This window comes from Gossypium hirsutum, chromosome D06 (genome assembly GCF_007990345.1).
Source record: "Gossypium hirsutum isolate 1008001.06 chromosome D06, Gossypium_hirsutum_v2.1, whole genome shotgun sequence".
Taxonomy (NCBI): Eukaryota; Viridiplantae; Streptophyta; class Magnoliopsida; order Malvales; family Malvaceae; genus Gossypium; species Gossypium hirsutum.
The window spans coordinates 61996395-62016297 of NC_053442.1; the positions used below are offsets into that span (position 1 = coordinate 61996395).

Sequence of the window (19903 nt, forward strand, 5' to 3'; positions counted from 1 at the left end):
CTAATTCCAGGATTGAAACTAATCGGTCCTATTTAAGAGATTATCTTCAACGAGCTCAAGATAAGTATTAGATCTTCAGGACGAGCTTCTGCGTTTATCCAATCTGATCCAATTTCTTCAAAGTTAGGAAAACATTAGAAAAACATTTTCCTCAGTTCAATCCAAACAAAACTCCTAGATATGTTGTTATAAACAGTTTAGATATTAAGAATGGGTTTGCAGTCATCAAAGTATTAGCAAGAATGAAAGCCTAAAGATTTTCCTTATAAAAAATTGCCAACTTAATATGTCAAGTTTCTGAGCTGAACAATGTCAGGCAGCAATAGACACTAGCTTTTCTGAAGTATTTTATCAAACATTTTCTATGCGCAATTGGGCTTCAAGCCAACTTGGCCGCAAAATAATGTCTGCCTCACGCTTCCAGAAGTATCGCTCCCAGGTGACGCAACACATTCCCAGGTTGATACAGATGCAGCAGAGCCACCCGAGACTGATTCACCGTTTATCACCTATTCAAACTAATAAATATATTACATTTTTAGAGCAATAAAAACAAACTTTTTAGAGCAATAAAGAAGAAGCTAAGAAGGTACCTTTGACACAACACATTGCTTCTGCTGTTAAAATCGTGGTTTAGGTTGCTAATAAAGAAAAAAAAGAACTAAAAAAATTGTACCTTTGACATTTTTAGAGCAATGAAATAAGTTATATGGCTGGCAATTTAAATATCACAAATAATGTATTTATAACCATAGTGAAATCTTGAAACCAAAGAAAGAACGAGAGATAAAGGAGAATATATGGTTCATTGCAGTCCATGATTATCCAGTAGATGAGAGATTTGACCATTATTCGATTGAGCTATTGAATGTATTTTAATTTATTAAATTATTTAATTATTAAAGTTTGCGGTCAATCGTTAAAGAGTAACAATAACTATTTTTAAGAGTTGCTTTCGCCACGTGGCACACTAAAATTGTGCTATGCAACGAAATATGATATTTTATATTAAAAATAATATAAAAATAATACAAATATATACAAATTTAAAATATTATAAAGTTATAAAAACATATAAAAGTTAAAATAATATAAAAAACATATTATAAATGAAATAAAATATATAAACTATAAAAATTATTAAAAATTACAAAAAAGCATTAATCATTATTAAAATAACAAAAAGTATGACATGAATCATTATTAAAATTACAAAAAAATAAAAATTGAAAAATTATGAAAAATATTTTAAAATATAGAAAATTATTAAAATTGTTAATAAAATTTTAAAACTAATATAAAAAAGCATAAATTTGTTAATAAAATATTTAAAATAATTAACTTATTATTATAAATAATGACTTTTTTTTTTTGCTATTCTTCAAGTTTATTTTATTGTTCATGTTCTGGGTTCGTGATTGCCTCTCTCAATAATGTCACATTCAAGGTTCAAACCTACGTTCTTTGCTTAAGAGTGTAATATGTCTTATCACAACATCTAACACTTATTGGTATGATATACTTCAACTACAAATTGGAATTCTATACTAAATAAACTATTTATTTAAGAAACATTGTAACACCCCTAACCTACGTCCGTCTCCGGATTAAGGTCAAGAGGTATTGCCAAGCACAAGTGCAAATTTTAACGTTCAAGCAAGACATACTCACATTAAAAATATAAATCATACCTTAGTAAATTTATTCGAATCCATTTTATGAATATAATTATAATATTCAGAAAATTAAACATGCCTTAAAGTTATACAATCTATATATATATATATACTTGATCATAGTTTGATGTCCACATGAGTACGGCATTAACCATTGAGTAACATGAATAATCATACTTTATTTAATATTAAAAGTTATGCACAAAAAATCTCACCCAAATAAGTCATTCTAGCATGGTTAAGTGCACATTATAACCTATATTCGGCTATCAATAAACCATATAAAACTCTATGCTCTTCATGTTCAAACCTTGATTATTATTTGCCATATCTTACTGAAATTTGAAAAGCTATATAGTATGCCAATCCCACATATGCTTTCTAAATTCGTTCTTGTTTAATTAACCACTTAAATGGTACGAGTTAAGCCATTCGTTCATAAACTGAATATAAACATGCTTATAATCAAACTAACTTGTCTTATTTAAAACCTAATGCTAAATTCACTCTACTAAAACCAAATTAATGTGGCCAAACTAATGCCATTTCATCCATTGCATTATATGCCTAAATTTAAGTCTAACATCAACCAACCAAATTGAATATCGAAAATCAATATATATATATACACACACAACATATCATATCATATCAAATTAATACTTACAAATACAAAAATAAACTATTAAGAAAACTCTATTGAAACATTTAAATAAAAGCAAAATAAGCTGTTAATTTGAGATTCCTTCGATGCCATTTTGAGTCTTAATTTTTTGTGCTACCTGAAAAGAAAGAAAAGAGAGAATGAACTTACAATGACTCAGCATGAGACTAATTTTAAATCATTATATATAATTATTCAAACAATAAAATATTTAATTCCTAGCATAATAGCATATTACGCATTATGCAATCATCATTCAATAAATTAATGCATGTACAATTATATTCATGGGCAGACGGACGTATGGGTAGTGGTGCAAGAGGTCACTGATGTAGTTGTGGAGGTGGTGAGCGGCACTTAGCGCTAGGGGTTTTCTTTTTTAAGAAATAGGAACTGATAGGGAAGGGAATTAGGGATTGGGATTGGAAAGGGGAATGACCGAATAAAGGATTGGATCTAGGAGGGAATAGGGTAGAAAAATTTAGGTAATAAAATAAGGCTGGGTTCGGACTAAAAAACTTTACCTGAAGCCCGACCCATTTTTTAAACGGGCCATATTCTTAAGTCCAAACTCATTTTTCGGACCTATATTTTCCAATAATAAGGCATGATTCCTTTTAATTACCAAAAAGTAACATTCTTTGTGCTTACAATTAATCAAAGCAAAATACTTTTGAATTAGCAAAAGTAAAATTCTTTGAACTCCTCCATTTAATTAGCAAAAGCAAAGCATCTCATTTACCTCGATTGATGGGTGAATTAGATATATAAGAATATATAAATGACAATAATATCGAGTGAAACATGTAAGTATAATAGTTTCTTATGGTTTTCGACTATTGTCCATGTATTCATAGCATGATTAAGTAATTTTAAATCCGTAAAGAACCAAAATAGTTACCTAATTTGCAAGTAAAAGAAAAGAACAATTTTTACTTTAATAAAGAAAGCAAAATATTATTCTTGTAGAAATGTTTTACTTTGTTTGGATTTTTTTATAACATATAAACTTAACTTTGTATTTAATTGTCTTTTCATGTAAGAAATTTTTTGAGTGTATGATACGTTTGATGTATTAAAATTTTTTTAACTATGATGTATAAATTAAGGCTAAAGGATCTTTAAAAGCCCCTGAAATTTTTCAAAAAATAATTAAGCCCTTATACTTCTTTTTTTTTATTCGATTGAGCTATTGAATGTATTTTAATTTATTAAATCATTTAACCGTTAAAGGTAAGAGTTTTTGTGGATTAAAGGATTGTCTATTTCGAGGTAGTTCGGTTTGTTATCGATTTGAGCGGCTAATTTGGTGATTTATTGGTCAATTTAGGTGTTGGTGGTCTCAGGAGTATTTCCGGATCAAAACCGAACCAGGTGTGTACTCCTAACGCGAAAAACTGAGCTTCGGCGAAAGCTAAAAAAGGTATTCTGTTGACGTCACACGGGCGTGTGCCTAGCCTTGTGGTTGACCGTGTGCGAGACACGGTCGTATGTTTGACGAAGGTGTAGCCGTGCGCAGGACATGGTCATGTGGTGGTGTGAATACGACCGTATGGGCCACACGAGCTAGGCTAAGTTGGGCATATGAACCACGGACATGCCACACGGGGCATGTGGGCCACACAGGTAAAGCCAATCTGAGCGTGTGGGCCTACACGGGTATGTGGGCCCATAATTCTAAAATTTTCCTAATGTCACATGAGTCGTTTCGATCAACTGTGGGCTTAACGTAGGGTCAGTAAGGGCTAACTAAACCTTAGATTCTATGATTTGATATTCTGATAGTTTGCTCTGGGTAGGACACTGTAATACATGTTTAATTATTCTACTATATATATCTAACATTTGTATGCGAGCATGTTAAGTATGATATTTCTTTATCTGTAATCTATAACTATGTCTGGGGTGGGTATTGTATATGTGGATGAAGTAATTTGCATGGTGACCTTCACCTATATTCTGGCAGCTTGGTTGCATATTATTTGATATGTGTCGTAAAGACACAATGTGGTGTGTAGGGATGGGTAGGTGTTTTTAACCCCACATTGTGTGATGGGATGGTCGGAGTTGGTGTATAGAGGATGGGGGTAGGATTTTGTATATTTGTTCTGCATATTTGATTCTGTTATCTGTATCTGTAAAGGACATAGATTTGAGACTGAATCTGACTATATCTGTGATTTATGTATGAACTCTATGTCTATTTTGTTGGGTTACACTGATTTTACGAAAACTCATTTCTGCCTATCTATTTTGTTTAGGTAACCCATGGGCTTAGGCGAATCGATGTGACGGAGCCTCACGGTGACAATGAATTCATAAATTGTTTAAGGTTGTGGGTTTTTTTAATTTAAGGTTTATTTCTGGGAGTTTTGTTATAATTGGACTCTCCGGACTGTTTGGTTAAATTTTAGGATTTTCATTTTAACATTTTATCTGCGGCAGATATTTAAAAATGTGGTTTTTACTAAAACAAAGGTTTTCAAATATATATTTATACGAATGGGATTTCCAAAAAATACGTTTTCTATGACTTCTGCTATAAATTACATTTTGGAAAATAAGTTAATTAAATAACACTTTTGATAATAAATATAAACGAATTTGAGTTATAAAACTGGAACGATTTATAGTAATGACTCAGTTTTCAAAACTCATCTTTGTGACATCTCTAAATTTGACAATAACGTCTAGGTTGAGTCTGAAGTGTTACAAATTCATATCAGTGCTTACTATAACTTAAAATAAAATATTGCTGACTTTTCCTTAACCAAAATACTATATTTGTTTAAAGTTGAATGTAGGAGAATGAACACATTATTTTAGTGTGCATCTGCTATCAACAATTTGGATGCATTCTACTTCAACAACATTGCAAAGGTGGAGGCACCCACTTCATCTGCTATTGTTAAACTTGCCCAGCATATTGCAGACTAGCCTGCCCTAGTTTATTTTCGCAAGTGAGTGACGAACTTACTGGCTTATTATGTTATAGTGTACATGGAACAAATTTTATTTTATTTACAATACATAAACTTTTTTCCAAGATTTTAACTTCGTTTATTCTTTTGATGCATCATTTTGACAAGCTTATGAGGGATGTCACTCGAAGCTTAGATTCGAAAAAAATAAGTTAACCTAGGGTGGAGTTACAAAATTTTGTTAGAGTGCTGAAATTAAATAGTAAATTTTCCAATAGTAAAAATGCAATTTCATCATTTTAATAGTTTATTTCTTTATAATTTTTAAATGATTAAATCAACTTTTTATTATTTTTAGGAGGTCAAAGTGTAATTTTACCTTTACTAATTTAAAATTTTAAAAATTTTAAAATATTTAAATGAAAAATTTTCCATTTTAAGGGGAGCTAGACTTCTGCCATTCCCTAACTACACCCTTGAGTTCACCCAGAATCTAACCACATTCAAACACGAATTTGATGTGCATTACCTTAATTATTTTCCAATAGTATCTTTTATAGTATGAGTTGATGAGATACAGTATAATAATATAGTAATACCCAGGTACATAAACATGCAGCTAGTCTAACAATCAGTGTGTATTGTAATGATCGATTTTTGTTGTAACTATTCAGATGTATTACTTGTAAGTAATTGTAATTGTAATTTCAATTAAAGAAAAAAAAACTCTTTATTTTTACGTAACACATACTCGGACATGGTTATGGGATACAATTATCCAAATGTATCAAAAAATATAGAAAAGTGAAATCAATGTCGTTATTTGGACTTAAACAACTATGAATCCATGGAGAACGGTTAGTATACAACTTCTAAAGTAGAACAATGTGTGATGGCCTTGTGCTTGCCATCTTTTCATATGTTGTATTACAATGTGTCGCCATCTTTTCATATAGTACAACAATATAGGTTCAACAATGTGTGATGGGGCCATCTTTGCAAATGTTGTAGCTATAATACTATGTGTTGACCATAATTCTTAACATGATTTACATGGCCGAGATCAGGTTCAATAGGTGAAATTTCATTGATCATTGTCAAGGGTTTGATTTGATTCTGGTATGATCATTGTTCAACAATTGTTGTTTACTGAAACAAGCAAGATAGAGATGTTCACTAGTCATTGGTAAGGTGTAACACCCCTAACCCGTATCCGTCGCTGGATTAGGGTTACCAGGAATTACCTAACACAACACAGTCTAACACAGTCATTTATTACAATTCATGTATACTAATCATATCTCATATACAAACCATACTTCTTTTCCGTGCAAACCAATTTCACAATACAAATCATACTCTGAAATTTAACCAAGTCATAATCATTTTACTATTCAAATTTTCGAACCAACTAACATACGTCTAATCATATTACATTATAACAAAACACATCCACCAACTAAATCATTACTCAAGTTGAATCTTATAACCAAACATTATCATACATATATACCTCGAAACATACTTTCCAAAAGAGCATAAGAATAAAACTTTCACACATATATAATCACATGCTGTAAATACCAAAAATAATACTAAAATAATTTTTCGACCTCAGATTTGTAGTTCCGAAATCACTGTTCTAATTTAACTAAAACCGGGCTGTTACATAAAGGTTTCGATTTCTGCACAGTTTGATATTAAAGCTCGACATTTCACGTTCTTGAGTCAAGGTGGGACAGGCTTAACAGGCTAGGAGATCATCATCTATTTGGCGAATAAGTCCATTAAAAATAATAAAATATAAAAATATAAATCACTAACTGTAATGGGAAATTTAAACTCATTATTAGAAAGAAATTGTACTACCTTGACTCCCCGACACATATAAACAATAAACAAGTAAATTTGGAGAAGACGAACACAAATATTTTACGTGAAAAACCCTCAAAGAGGGAAAAATCACAGGTAAAGAAGGCTTCAGCTTTTCAGTAATTGAATAAATAAATGATGGTACAATATGAAGAACTCGAGTTGATGATCACTGATGTATAGCACAGTCTATTATTGTTCTTATTAATTTAAGAGTTATAGAATAATAATTTTAAGTATGGTTAATATTGGATCAATAAATATGGTTTTGAATGTTTTCCAAAACTTATACACCATATACATATTTTCTTGGAAAACTTGAAATGAATATTTGGATTATTTCAAAACTTAAGTATTTTAAAACAATTAAGGTATTATTATAAACAATGACATTCTTTTATTTGTTTTTACGCTTGTTTTATAATTTATTTTTTGAGTTCATGACTATTTTCTCAAGAATGTCGTCTTCAATGTTTAAACCTACATTCTTTGTTTAAGAGTGCAATGTATCTTATCATTGTACGCTACACTTGTTGGTATGATATACTTAAACAACTAATTGTAATTCTATACTAAAAACAAATATTAATTTTAAGAAACATATTTAAATTTGAAATATTCAATTTATATTATTTTTTTAACTTACTAAATCTATATATTAATCGTATAATCAATAGATGAAATAGTAATATTTAGATTTAATTCATCAATAAACAAATTATGAAATTTCATATTATAAAATTATAAAAATGACATATATATCTTTAAATTATATAATCATCTCTTAATTCTTCTTTTCTTACTCTTTAGAATACTAATGATTATGTATTTAAGTTTTGTAGGCCTCCCTTTTAATTACCAAAACTAACATTCTTTGTGCTTACAATTAAGCAAAACCACAATACTTTTATTTTTATTATTATTAAAGTGATAAGATTTGGATACTTCAACATGTAACACCCCTTACCCGAGACCGTTGTCGGAGTCAAGCATGAGGCGTTACATGACTTAACTTACTAGTTCGGAGCATAAAAATTTGCTTTTAAAATTAATTCACTCAGGTTCATTCAATGTGTACCTAAAAAGAGCCCTCGAAACCCTAAAACATGTAACAAAAACGGTTTTGGTCCAAACCGCGAACATTAAAATTTTTTTGAATACTTAAACAAATCAAAATAATTTATTTCACTGTTCACAATAAAACTGTCCACACGTGCAATAGTCACTAATTTAATTATAAATCGAGCTACGAAACTCGAAATTTAGATCCGTAAATTTTTCCTGAAACTAGACTCATGTATCTTCTTATCATAAAATTTCCAGAATTTTTAGGTTAGCCAAATAGTACAGTTATTTGTTAAATTCTCCCCTATTTCACTATCTAATGGTTCTGATCCCTATTCACTAAAAATCATTTATCTCATTGTACAGGCTTCATATAGTTCTTCGGCTTGTTTATATTGAAAATAGACTCACTAAAAAATCTATACATATAAATTATAACTCATAATTCTTTCTGTACAATTTTTAATGATTTTCTAAATTCAAAATAGGGGACTTCAAAAACAATTCTGACCTTGTCTCACTAAAATTCAAATATCTCATAATATAAAATTCATTTGCCTACACCGTTTCTTTCATGTTAAAATAGACTCGATAAGATTTAATTATATATCTCATTCACTCTCTAATTCCATTTTTACTATCCTTAGTGATTTTTCAAAATCACATCATATGTTGTTGTCCAAAAACTGTTCCATTGTAAATTCTTACTCTATTATAATTTCTTTGTATTAACTATCATTTAAGCATACATAACACCAAAACATGTTCTTAAATAGCCATTTCAATAGCTAATCATCATTGAGTATTTTCATGCCATTCATTGGCCATATCATACGGACACATACAAAATGACTAAGTCCCTATACATACCATAACTTTACATATTTGGAATCATAAAATACTGAAACGGTCTATTGATAGTGTGAAATGATCTCCGACGTCCTTACAATTCCCGAATTGGCTTGGTGATACTATAAAAATAAGGACAATAAAGGAAGTAAGCATAAAGCTTGGTAAGTTTACAAGCAAATAAATAATAACATTTATCATAAATAATTATACTCATAAGTTTTCATCAAGTACCATGATCTTTACTTTCTTCTTTACTTACTCTCTTACTTGCTTACTTACTTGCTTGCCTAAATAACTCATGATTATAACTTACTCCTCCCTTGCTGAAATATTTTTCTCAACTGATAATTGAGATATTCTTAACCCTTATAACTCACTTGAATCTATTTATTATGCTTTTACTTGAAATTTCATGTAACATAGTCTATTTACTTGCCCGTTGAACCACTTAGAATACTAAGGATACTCGGGTCTCCTATATGATAATAACATGCCAAAGCCATGTACCAGACATGATTTTACATGGGATGTTTACTATACTGTCAATGTCATATCCCATATATGGTCTTACATGAGAGTTCTCATATTGGTACCCATGCCATGTCCCAGACATGGTCTTACTGGGGACCTCTCATCTCGACGCCAATGCCATATGTAACACCCCTTTACCCGTATTCGATACCGAAATAGGGTATGAGGTATTACCAGAACATATACACTTTTAACCGTAGTAAACCAAGTTGTAAAATTTCATTCAAATTTTAAACTCTTCTAATTTTGAACATGCTTTTATAAATCTTCACATTATAACTTCAAATACTATGTTTGTAATAAATAGGGTTTCTGGGACCCAATACATACTCATGCATTCCAATACTTCATTTCCATTTCATTTAATTCACAATTCAATTCAATTTCTCAATCCAATATATATTTCAATACCACAATAATTCATTTAATTCAAATCATATCATTTGCAATTTCCATTTAATTCACGTACAGTTTAACGTCCTCTTTTTGTGTCATTCTACAGTTCAAGCATGAACTTAGTATTCCATTTCCTTTCCACTCCCTTTTCCTATGCATATCACGCAAGTTATAAACATTACACATAACCATAGTCGCAAGCTAGTCTTTTTGAAGACTAACCAAATGATAAACCATTTTAATAAAGATTACAAACTTTAAACCTTACCACTCTTTTATGATTACAAGCATATTTCCATCTAGACATTTACCATCTCAATACATAATTTTATAAATTTAATGTGGCGTAATCCAACCACAACTTGGCCAAAGCCTAAGCATACACACCAAACATGCTAGCCAAGTAAACATATAGTATAAGCATTATAAACATGGATAAGCACCACATTTATTCATGTATCAAACTTACTAACATGAGTTAATTCATAAGCCTTTTCTGACATTGTTACCCACCAAATCATATACCAAGTACACCACATATACATACTATAAAACTTTATTTTCTCACATGAACTTTAACCATAACTAATAATGCACAATTATAAACATCATTTCTTTTCAATCGTTTATCGATTATCGAGCATATGACCATTTATACACAATTCATTCATATACTTTATTGTCCTCCTCCTCCTCTCCATTCCACATCCTTTATGTATAAAACATGCTTAAATAGCATTATACATAATTTCACTATCCGCTTATATTTAAATTTAAAGCTGTATAATCAAGTTACAGTCACCAAATTATTTTTATCCGGAGCTACAGAGCTTCGAATTAAGTTTTGCCAATTTTCCCTGAAACTAGACTCACATATCTTCTTCCCATAAAATTTTTAGAATTTTTGATTTAGCCAATTAGTACAGTTTATTCTTTAAACTCTCCCTTGTTTCACTACTCAATAGCTCTGACCCTCTTCACTAAAAATTGTTTATCTCTTTGTACAGAATTCAAATGATGTTATTGTTTGTTTCTCTTGAAAATAGACTCAATGAGGAATTCAAGAATGTAAATTACAAGCCATAATTATTTTTTTACAATTTTTAGTGATTTTTAAAAGTCAAAATAGTAGATTCCAAAATCATTCTAGCTCTATCTCACTTAAATTCAAATATCTCATTATATAAAACTCATTTTCTTGCTCTATTTCTTTTATGTGAAAATAGACTCATTCAGATTCAGTTTCATATATTATTCGGTCTCTAATTCAATTTTCACCATTTTTGGTGATTTTTCAAAATCACACAATTGTTGCTGTCTAAACTGTTTTGTTGCTAAATGTACACTTTCATAATTTCACTTTTCCTCTTTCAATCACAATTCAATTCAAAATTCACCTTTCCATTTCTAAGTCGATATTCAATTCAATTCCACACCTATATTCATTAATCAATTACACTTAGTCAATTTCCCGATGAACACTTCGGAATAATAATAGATACACGGTGGATTCAGCACACAGCAACCACCCTTTGTAATCAATGATACCGGTTCACATAGTAGCATGCACATAGTACTACACAGGTGACCATCATTATCCAATACACGTAGTAGCCTGCACATAGTACTACACACGTGATCGAAGCTATCTGTATGCATAGTAGCCTGCACATATTACTACATATGCGACCTATCATTCTGGTACACGTAGTAGCCTACACATAGTACTACACACGTGATCAAGTTTTACGGTTCACGAAGTAGCCTTCACACAGTACTACACACGTGATCAAAGCTTTTCGGTACACATAGTATCCTTCACTTAGTACCACACATGTGACCATCATTTATCGATACACGTAGTAGCCTTAACACTGTACTACACACGTGACCAAAGCTTCTCGGTACACATTGTAGCCTTCACTTAGTACTACACATGTGACCATTATTTATCGATACACTAGTAGTCTTCACACAGTACTACACACGTGTTCATGGATACCTTATTCAAATCTTTACCGTTCCGACAGTTCCACAAAGATTCTTACTTCCCAATAATTTACAATTTCTCCATAACACATTATAATACCAATCTTTCCACTCAACTCCATAACCAATTTAATAATTCGATTTGAATCACTTCAACCATTACTTTCACTTTCACATAGTGGCCTACACACAGTCCATGCCACATATGTAATCATTTCTGTCACTTCATTCAAAACACCCATTTTTATTCCGAATGTTCAATTGGGAAATTTCTCACTTTTTCTCTTTTTTTTCACTAATCAAAGTCAATTCCTTGTCTTTCTTAGCTTATAATAACATATTTAGCTTATATAACATTCACATTATTCAATCCAGTCCAAAAATCACATTTTAAAAATTACATTTTTGACCCTAATATTTCACAAAATTATGATTTTGTCCTAGGCTCGGAAATTAAACTTTATTTATTTTTCTTATGTATTATAACATGCTGAACATTTTTCCCTTCTACACAATATCAAATTCTTGCTCTAAAGTGCACTTATGAACATTAGGTATTTTTACCGATTAAGTCGTTTTACTCGTTTTCGCTGAAAATCACTTAGCAGAGATCGTTTAGCATAATTCTAAGCTTCATATTCTATCATGAAACATCAAAATTCACATTTTTCATCTATTGGTAATTTTTCAAACATAAATTCTAGCTCGAATTAATGGTAGAAATAGCTTAAACAAGTTATCGGGATTCGAAAAATATAAAGAACAAGAAAAACGGGCTAGAGCGGACTTACCATGAAGCTTGGAAGATGAACAAACCCTAGCCATGGTGTTCCCTTGCTACATACGCCATGGAGAAAAGAATTGAAGAAGATGATAATTTTTTTTTCATGTTATTTTGTCTTTATTCATTAATTAAGGCATTTTACCAAAATGCCCTTAAATAGCTTACTTACTAACCGTGTCTATTTTTGTCCATAAATAACCAATGGTCTAATTACCGTTTAAAGACCTCCAATTTAAAATTTCATAATAATTAGACACCTCTAACTTGTAGAACTCAACTTTTGCACTTTTTACAATTTAGTCCTTTTGACTAAATTAAGTGCCCAAACGTCGAAATTTTGAACGAAATTTTCGCGAAATCTTTCCGTGAAATTGTAGACCATAAAAATATAATAAGAAATAAACTTTTCCTCATTGGATTTGTGGTCCCGAAACCACTATTCCGACTAAACCTAAAATTGGGCTGTTACACCATATCTCAGACATGGTCTTACATGAGACCTCTCATAATCTTAATAATGCCAATGCCATGTCCCAAACATGGTCTTACATGGGATCTCATCCCCTTAATGTCATGACATTTGTATCCAATACATTCCTAATGTTTCAATGGGACTTTTTAACACTGATTCTATATCATCTCATACTTGAGTCAACATTAAATAATTTCATGAAATAAGTACATAATTGCTGGAAAATAAAAACAATAATAATTATTATTGAAATATCACATTTATTTACCGTAAGCTTACCTCAGTACAAAATACGATCAAATCTAGCAACTTAGTCCTCAACCTTTTTCTTTTCCCGATCTAACTCCGGATTTCATTCCTCTTGATTTATAATAGAAAATTTAGCTTATTTAATACTCACATTCATCAAAACATTCCTTGACTCGAACTTTGGCAAATTATAATTTTACCCCTAAACTTTTATATATTTACACTTTTGCCCCCAAAGCTCGAAAATTAAACTTCATCCCTTATTCTTATGTTTTATGACATGCCGAACATCTTTCCCTTATATGGAAACATCAAATTTCACTCTAACATTTACTTATGAACATTAGGTATTTTTACCGATTATGTCGTTTTACTCGTTTTCACTTAAAATCACCTAGCAAAAATTGTTTAACATAATTTTAAACTTCACCATAAAACATCAAAATAAACACATTTCACCTATAGGTATTTTTCCAAATATGAACCCTAACATGAATTAATGGTAGAATAAGCTAAATCGAGCTACAAGGACTCCAAAAACGTAAAAAAATTAAAAACGGGGTTGGATGTACTTATTATGAGCTTGAGAAAGTGAAGAAACCCTAGCTATGGTGTCCTTGAATTTTCGGCCTTATGGAAGAAGATGAGCACATTTTGCCATCTTTTTCCCTTTTTAATTCTTTTATTACCAAATGACTAAAATACCCTTCATTAAAACTTTAGTTATTTTTATCTATGCATGCCCATTTTTGTCCATGAAAATCTATGTTCTAATTACCATTTAAAGACCTCTACTTCAACTATGCACTTCAATTAAATCCTTTATCATCTAAAACTCATATTTACCCACTTTTGCAATTAAACCCTAATATGCAATTCAGACATGCAATCGCTGAAATTTCTTATCGGTATGCTAACACATGCATCCAACCAATCAGTAGATCATAAAAATTAATGACAATAAACTTTTTTATCTCAGATTCGTGGTTTCGCAACCACTGTTCCGTTTAGGCCCTATTTCGGAATGTTACATCAACATCTCAAATAAGTCACTTTGGCATATACCTTACTTGCTACAATTATATCAAGTAAAACATATAAGCATAAAAATTCCTTTTGGCATGAATGCATCATTAAGTAAAACAATCAATGTGCTTATCTAATTTGTACATAAAAGAAAAGAACAATTTTTACTTTTAATTTAATTGTCTTTTATTTCATGAAATTCCGTGTTTTTTTAATTGATATGTTTTCGAATCAACTTCTTTAAGTATATCGTACGCTTGATGCACTAAATTTTTTAACTATGATATAAAAGTACAAAAAATAATATAAAAACATATTATAAATGAAATAAAATATATAAATTATCAAAAATTGCCAAAAAAACATTAATAATTATTAAAATACAAAAAGCATATGTAAATTACAAAAAAATAAAATTATGAAAAAATATTTAAAATATAGAAAATTATTAAAATTGTTAATAAAATTACAAAATATTATAAAAAGCATAAAATTTTAACAAAATATTTAAAATATTAAGTTAGTATCATAAATAATGACATTTTTTTTACTATTTTTCAAGTTTGTTTTATTATTCATGTTCTAGGTTCGTGACTGCCTCTCTCAATAATATTGTCTTGAAGGTTCAAACCTACGTTCTTCGCTTAAGAATACAATGTGTATTATCAATGCAATGTGCAATTGTTTTTGGCTTATCGACTTAATTGGTTTCCAATTAAATTCTTGCCCTTAATAAAAAAATCAATTAAGTATTTTCTTCTTTAATCATATTAATAGTTAAATTCAATTGATGGACCAATTAGATATATAAGAATATATAGATAACAATTTCATATGATTGTGGACTGTTGTGTATGTATTCATGGCATGATGAAGACCCATCCAAAGTAATTGCCTAATTTGCAAGAAAAGAACAAAAATTACTGTAATAAAGAAAGCAAAGAATTATTCTTGTAGAAATGCTTTACTTTGTTCAGACTTTTTTATGACATATAAACTTTACTTTTAATTTAATTGTCTTTTCTTTTAAGAAAATTTATGTTTTCAGATTAAATTCTTTAAGTATAACATATGGTAAAAATTAAGGCTAAAGGGTCTTTAAAGTCCCTGAAGTTTTTCCAAAAAAAAAAACCTAATTAAGCCCTTATATATATTTTTGCATCCAATTGAGCTATTGAACTTTAAAATATTTAAATTCTTTGAGTATAACATATGCATTGTAATTTTTTAACTATGATGTAAAAATTAAGGCTAAAGAGTCTTTATTAAATATGAATTGAATTCAATGGCTTCAGGTTGATGCTTGAAAGGATCTTAACCATTGTTTTCTTTATTTACTTGCTAGGACTTTGTAGGCAACTATTTTTCAATCATTCCTTTATTCTTTGTTTTATTCATGGTCTGCCTTTCATTCATTGCTATCATCTCCTTCATATTTTTCATTTCTCACAAACACACTAATTAATGGAGATGAAGAACGAGAATGAAAGTGTGAGCGAGAATGAGAATGAGAGTCACGACAAGTCGGTGCAACAGATTCAACATCCTTTTCATAAGGAACATCCCTTGGTGTTAGTGGCAGAGCAAAGCAATTAAGGTCTCAAAGCTTACTGCGATGGATGTGGGGAACTGCTTTTAGCTCCATGCTTCACTTGTTTTCATTGCAATTATCACCTTCACAAGCAATGTGCTGAGGCACCCCTTGAAATTCCTAATCACCGTCTCCATCCCAAGCACTCATACGTAGGTTTTTTTCTTCAACAAAAGCCATGCCTTTATGATGACCTGGTATATGGCTGTGCATTATGCAAGGAAAAACGTAACATGTTTTTTTATGAATGTAATGATTGTTTTTTTTCATTGACATTAAATGTGCTCAATTATCTTCTTCATTTAAGTTTAGCCAACTGTCCGAACATGACATCCGCCAACATCCATTGACCTTCATAGAAAGTCCCATGGCCATAGATGTACTCAAAAGATTGAACTGCTGCTGGTGTCATGAACCATTGACAGATGATATATATCTTTGTCCTGACTGTACATTCATTATTCACAAAAGATACCTTGATAAATTACCCACTGAAATTGATCACCTTACACATCGCTTACACCGTCTTATTCTTAAGCGTAGTGATAGTGATTACTTGTGCAACCTATGCCAAAAGCAACATTCTGGACCTTTTTACGGTTGTTCTCTTTGCCATTTCAACATCAATGTCGAATGTGCTTGGCCGAGGTCTACTGTTGAAGATAAAAGTCGTCATCAGCATTCATTCACCATACTTATGAGACAAGATTCATTCATTTGTGATGCATGTGGCACTGAAAGAAATTGTATTTCATATATATGTTCAACATGCAGCCTCATGGTCCATAAGGATTGCACTTCACTCCCACGCATCATCAAATTTTCTCGATATGATCACTGCATTTTTCACAAATATTTTCTTAAAGATCTTACAAGGCAAGATTGCAAGATTTGTTTCAAAGAAGTGAGACTAGAGTGTGGGAGTTACTCCTGTAGGAAGCCAGGTTGCAATTACGTTGTCCATGTGAATTGTGTCTTAGAGGATAAAAGTTTGTACAAGGTAATTGAGGAAGAGAAGCAATGTGAGGAGCTTGAAGAAAAATCTATGCAGTCTTTCATCATTCGTGTTATTGAGGTGAATGAAGCTGGGGAAGCTATAAAGATTCAACATTTGAGTCATCAACATTGCTTGGTGTTAGCAAACAAGATGGAGGAGGACATTGATAGAAAATGTGATGGGTGCATGCTACCTATCTCAAATATTTTCTATTATTGTTTAGAATGTCCCTTTTTTCTTCATAAAACCTGTGCTGAATTGCCAAGAATCAAGCAACATTGGTTTCATCAAAGCAATTCCACCCTCTATTTCGACAGCTTCAAGAAATGTGACTTTTGCAATCAACATTGTAGTGGTTTCTTTTACAAAATTAGAGAAGGTTGGGACATGTGCTTAAGGTGTGCCAAAGTTTCTGATATCATTGAATGTAAAGGACACCAACACTTTCTCTTTTTTGATTTCAAATACATGGAGAAATGTAATGGTTGTGGCGAGACGAATCGGTATGGTCCATTCAGATGTGGAAAATGCAGATTTGCTTTGGATTTTGGATGCTTAACATTACCACATTTAGCTCTTCACAAAATTGATGAACACAAGCTAAAGCTTACTTATCATGATGATAAGGAGCAAAGTTATTGTGATATTTGTGAGAAATATAGAGATCCAAGCCTTTGGCTTTATTCTTGTTCAATTTGTGATACTTCTGCTCATATCAAATGTGTTCTTGGACACTTTCCATTTCTCAAAGATGGGGTCACATTTATTTATTATCACAAGCATCACCATGATCTTAAATTTTTTAGGAAAGTCAAGGGCTACCCTGAATGCTCTTATTGTGGTAAGCTTTGCCAAGAAGAAATTCTTAAGTGTGAAAAGTCTACATGCAACTATATTATCCACAACAAATACAAATGCAGTTGGCGTTACTAAGCCTAAAGCTTTGTGGTAAGTACTCTAAATGATTAAAAAATTATTTTTCAATCATTAATGTTGTTGATTGCTATTATTTCATGATTTTGTTTTCAGTATCAACATCAGTTCTAATTGTGTTCATGGTTGTAGATGTGATTTATTCAAATGAAAAGCACCAAAGGATTTATTTGATCAAAGGAGTTCACAAAGAATTTGGCATTTCATTCTTCTTTGATGAAAGGATGCTCGAATTCTAAGTGTGATTTGGTTTCATTGTTACTTTGTTTAAGATTGATTTGGGTTTGTATGATTTGATTTCAATATTACTTTGAGATTCATCTATGATTTGTTTGGGTTTGTAAGATTTAAATTATTTCTTATTTAAATTATCTTAATTAATTTAATTATTCTCACCAGTATTGATTTATGAGTTTTAGAAGCTACTAATTTCTAGAATGGACTTCCTACTTTTCAGCTTGAGTTGTGGAACCCATAATTTAAACACACACAATAATCCATAATTCTAAAAAATTAATAATAAAGACATTTTTTTTTAAATTAGAGAAGATATTTTCTTTCTCAATTTTAAACTGAAAATGGCTCAAAAGGTACATAAAAAAAGATGAGAAGAATCTTGTTTCACTTGGTAATTTAAAGGAATATAAATACCAAACTTTATTATATAAATGTAGAGTTGTAATGTTTTGGGATAAATTTATCATTTAATAAAAAACATGAATGTGGTAGGGAGTTGCCTACATTTCATGACCCATCGTTTATCATTTTAGAGAATACTCGTGACAAGATGGTTAATCACTGTTGTGACGTTCATGATGGATATCTTAATTTCTTTAAATAATTTTAACAAAATATGAAAATGTCTATTTTTTTAAATAATTAGTTTTTTAAATATGCTAGGTATCCGATTCATGAACATGTCTAGTTATCATATAAAAATATTGTTAGGACAATATGTAGTTTTTAAAAAAAGGTGATCAATTTTTTTTTAGAGTGGATAATTATTTTATAAATATATATCATATAAAAAACATAAATAATATGAGTTTACTATTATTCATTTTATGAAATACCAAATTTATAGCACTAAAATATACAAAATTGCTTGAAAACCTAATATAAAATTTATAGTACTATGTGTTTTTTTGTTTTGTCTTGTTTTAAATAGGTTGGAAATAAAGTTTTAATTTTAAATTACATCATCCAATAAGAATTTGACAAAAGGAAATAAGGGTTTTTTCTTCTTGTCACGAGGGATTTTTGGATAGAAAATCTTATTGCTATTATGTATTGTCTTTAATTGCTCGAAATTAATAGGAATTATGTTGTTTTAATTTTTTTTAGAGAGAAAGTACAAATAATCAAGGCATTGAGAAGTCTGCCCTCTCTGGCACGTCTCTGTCTGCCTCCTCTGGTAGGGTTTTGTTTTATTGTTCTTAAGTCTTTTTTTAATTTAGCGGCGGCTGTTAGGTTTTTGTGTGATTTGGTTCTTGTGATTTGGTGTTTTGATTCGGTTTCATCTACGACTATGGAGACAGCGTTTGCTGAACTGATGATCAATGAGGAAGAAGAAGAAATTTTACAGTTTGATTTTGAATCAAGAACTGAAACAGAGGTAGAGACTTTTAAATTAGTGGGATGCTTTTTAACTGCTAGTATTATTCACTTTCCAGCGATGAAAAGTACATTGGCCAATCTTTGGCATCCAGTTAGGGGGTGCAAATTCGTGATTTATGAGGGAAAAGGTATCTATTTCAGTTTTTTCATGCTATGGACATGGAGAGGGTGTTAAAGGGGTCCCCATGGACATTTAACAATCATCTTCTACTTCTTCATAAGTTGCAATTCCTTTGATATTTACCCTTTTTTGGGTTCAAATCATGAC

General features: G+C 30.6%; 1 protein-coding gene across 1 annotated transcript; it reads left to right on the top strand.

The window, feature by feature from the left end:
- Positions 1–16455: 16455 nt before the first annotated feature.
- Positions 16456–18257, top strand: LOC107941940 (uncharacterized). Its single transcript, XM_041095622.1, has 2 exons — positions 16456–17926; positions 18115–18257. The coding sequence occupies exons 1-2, from the start codon at positions 16456–16458 to the stop codon at positions 18255–18257; spliced, it is 1614 nt and encodes a 537-aa protein (XP_040951556.1).
- The last annotated feature ends 1646 nt before the right edge of the window (positions 18258–19903 follow it).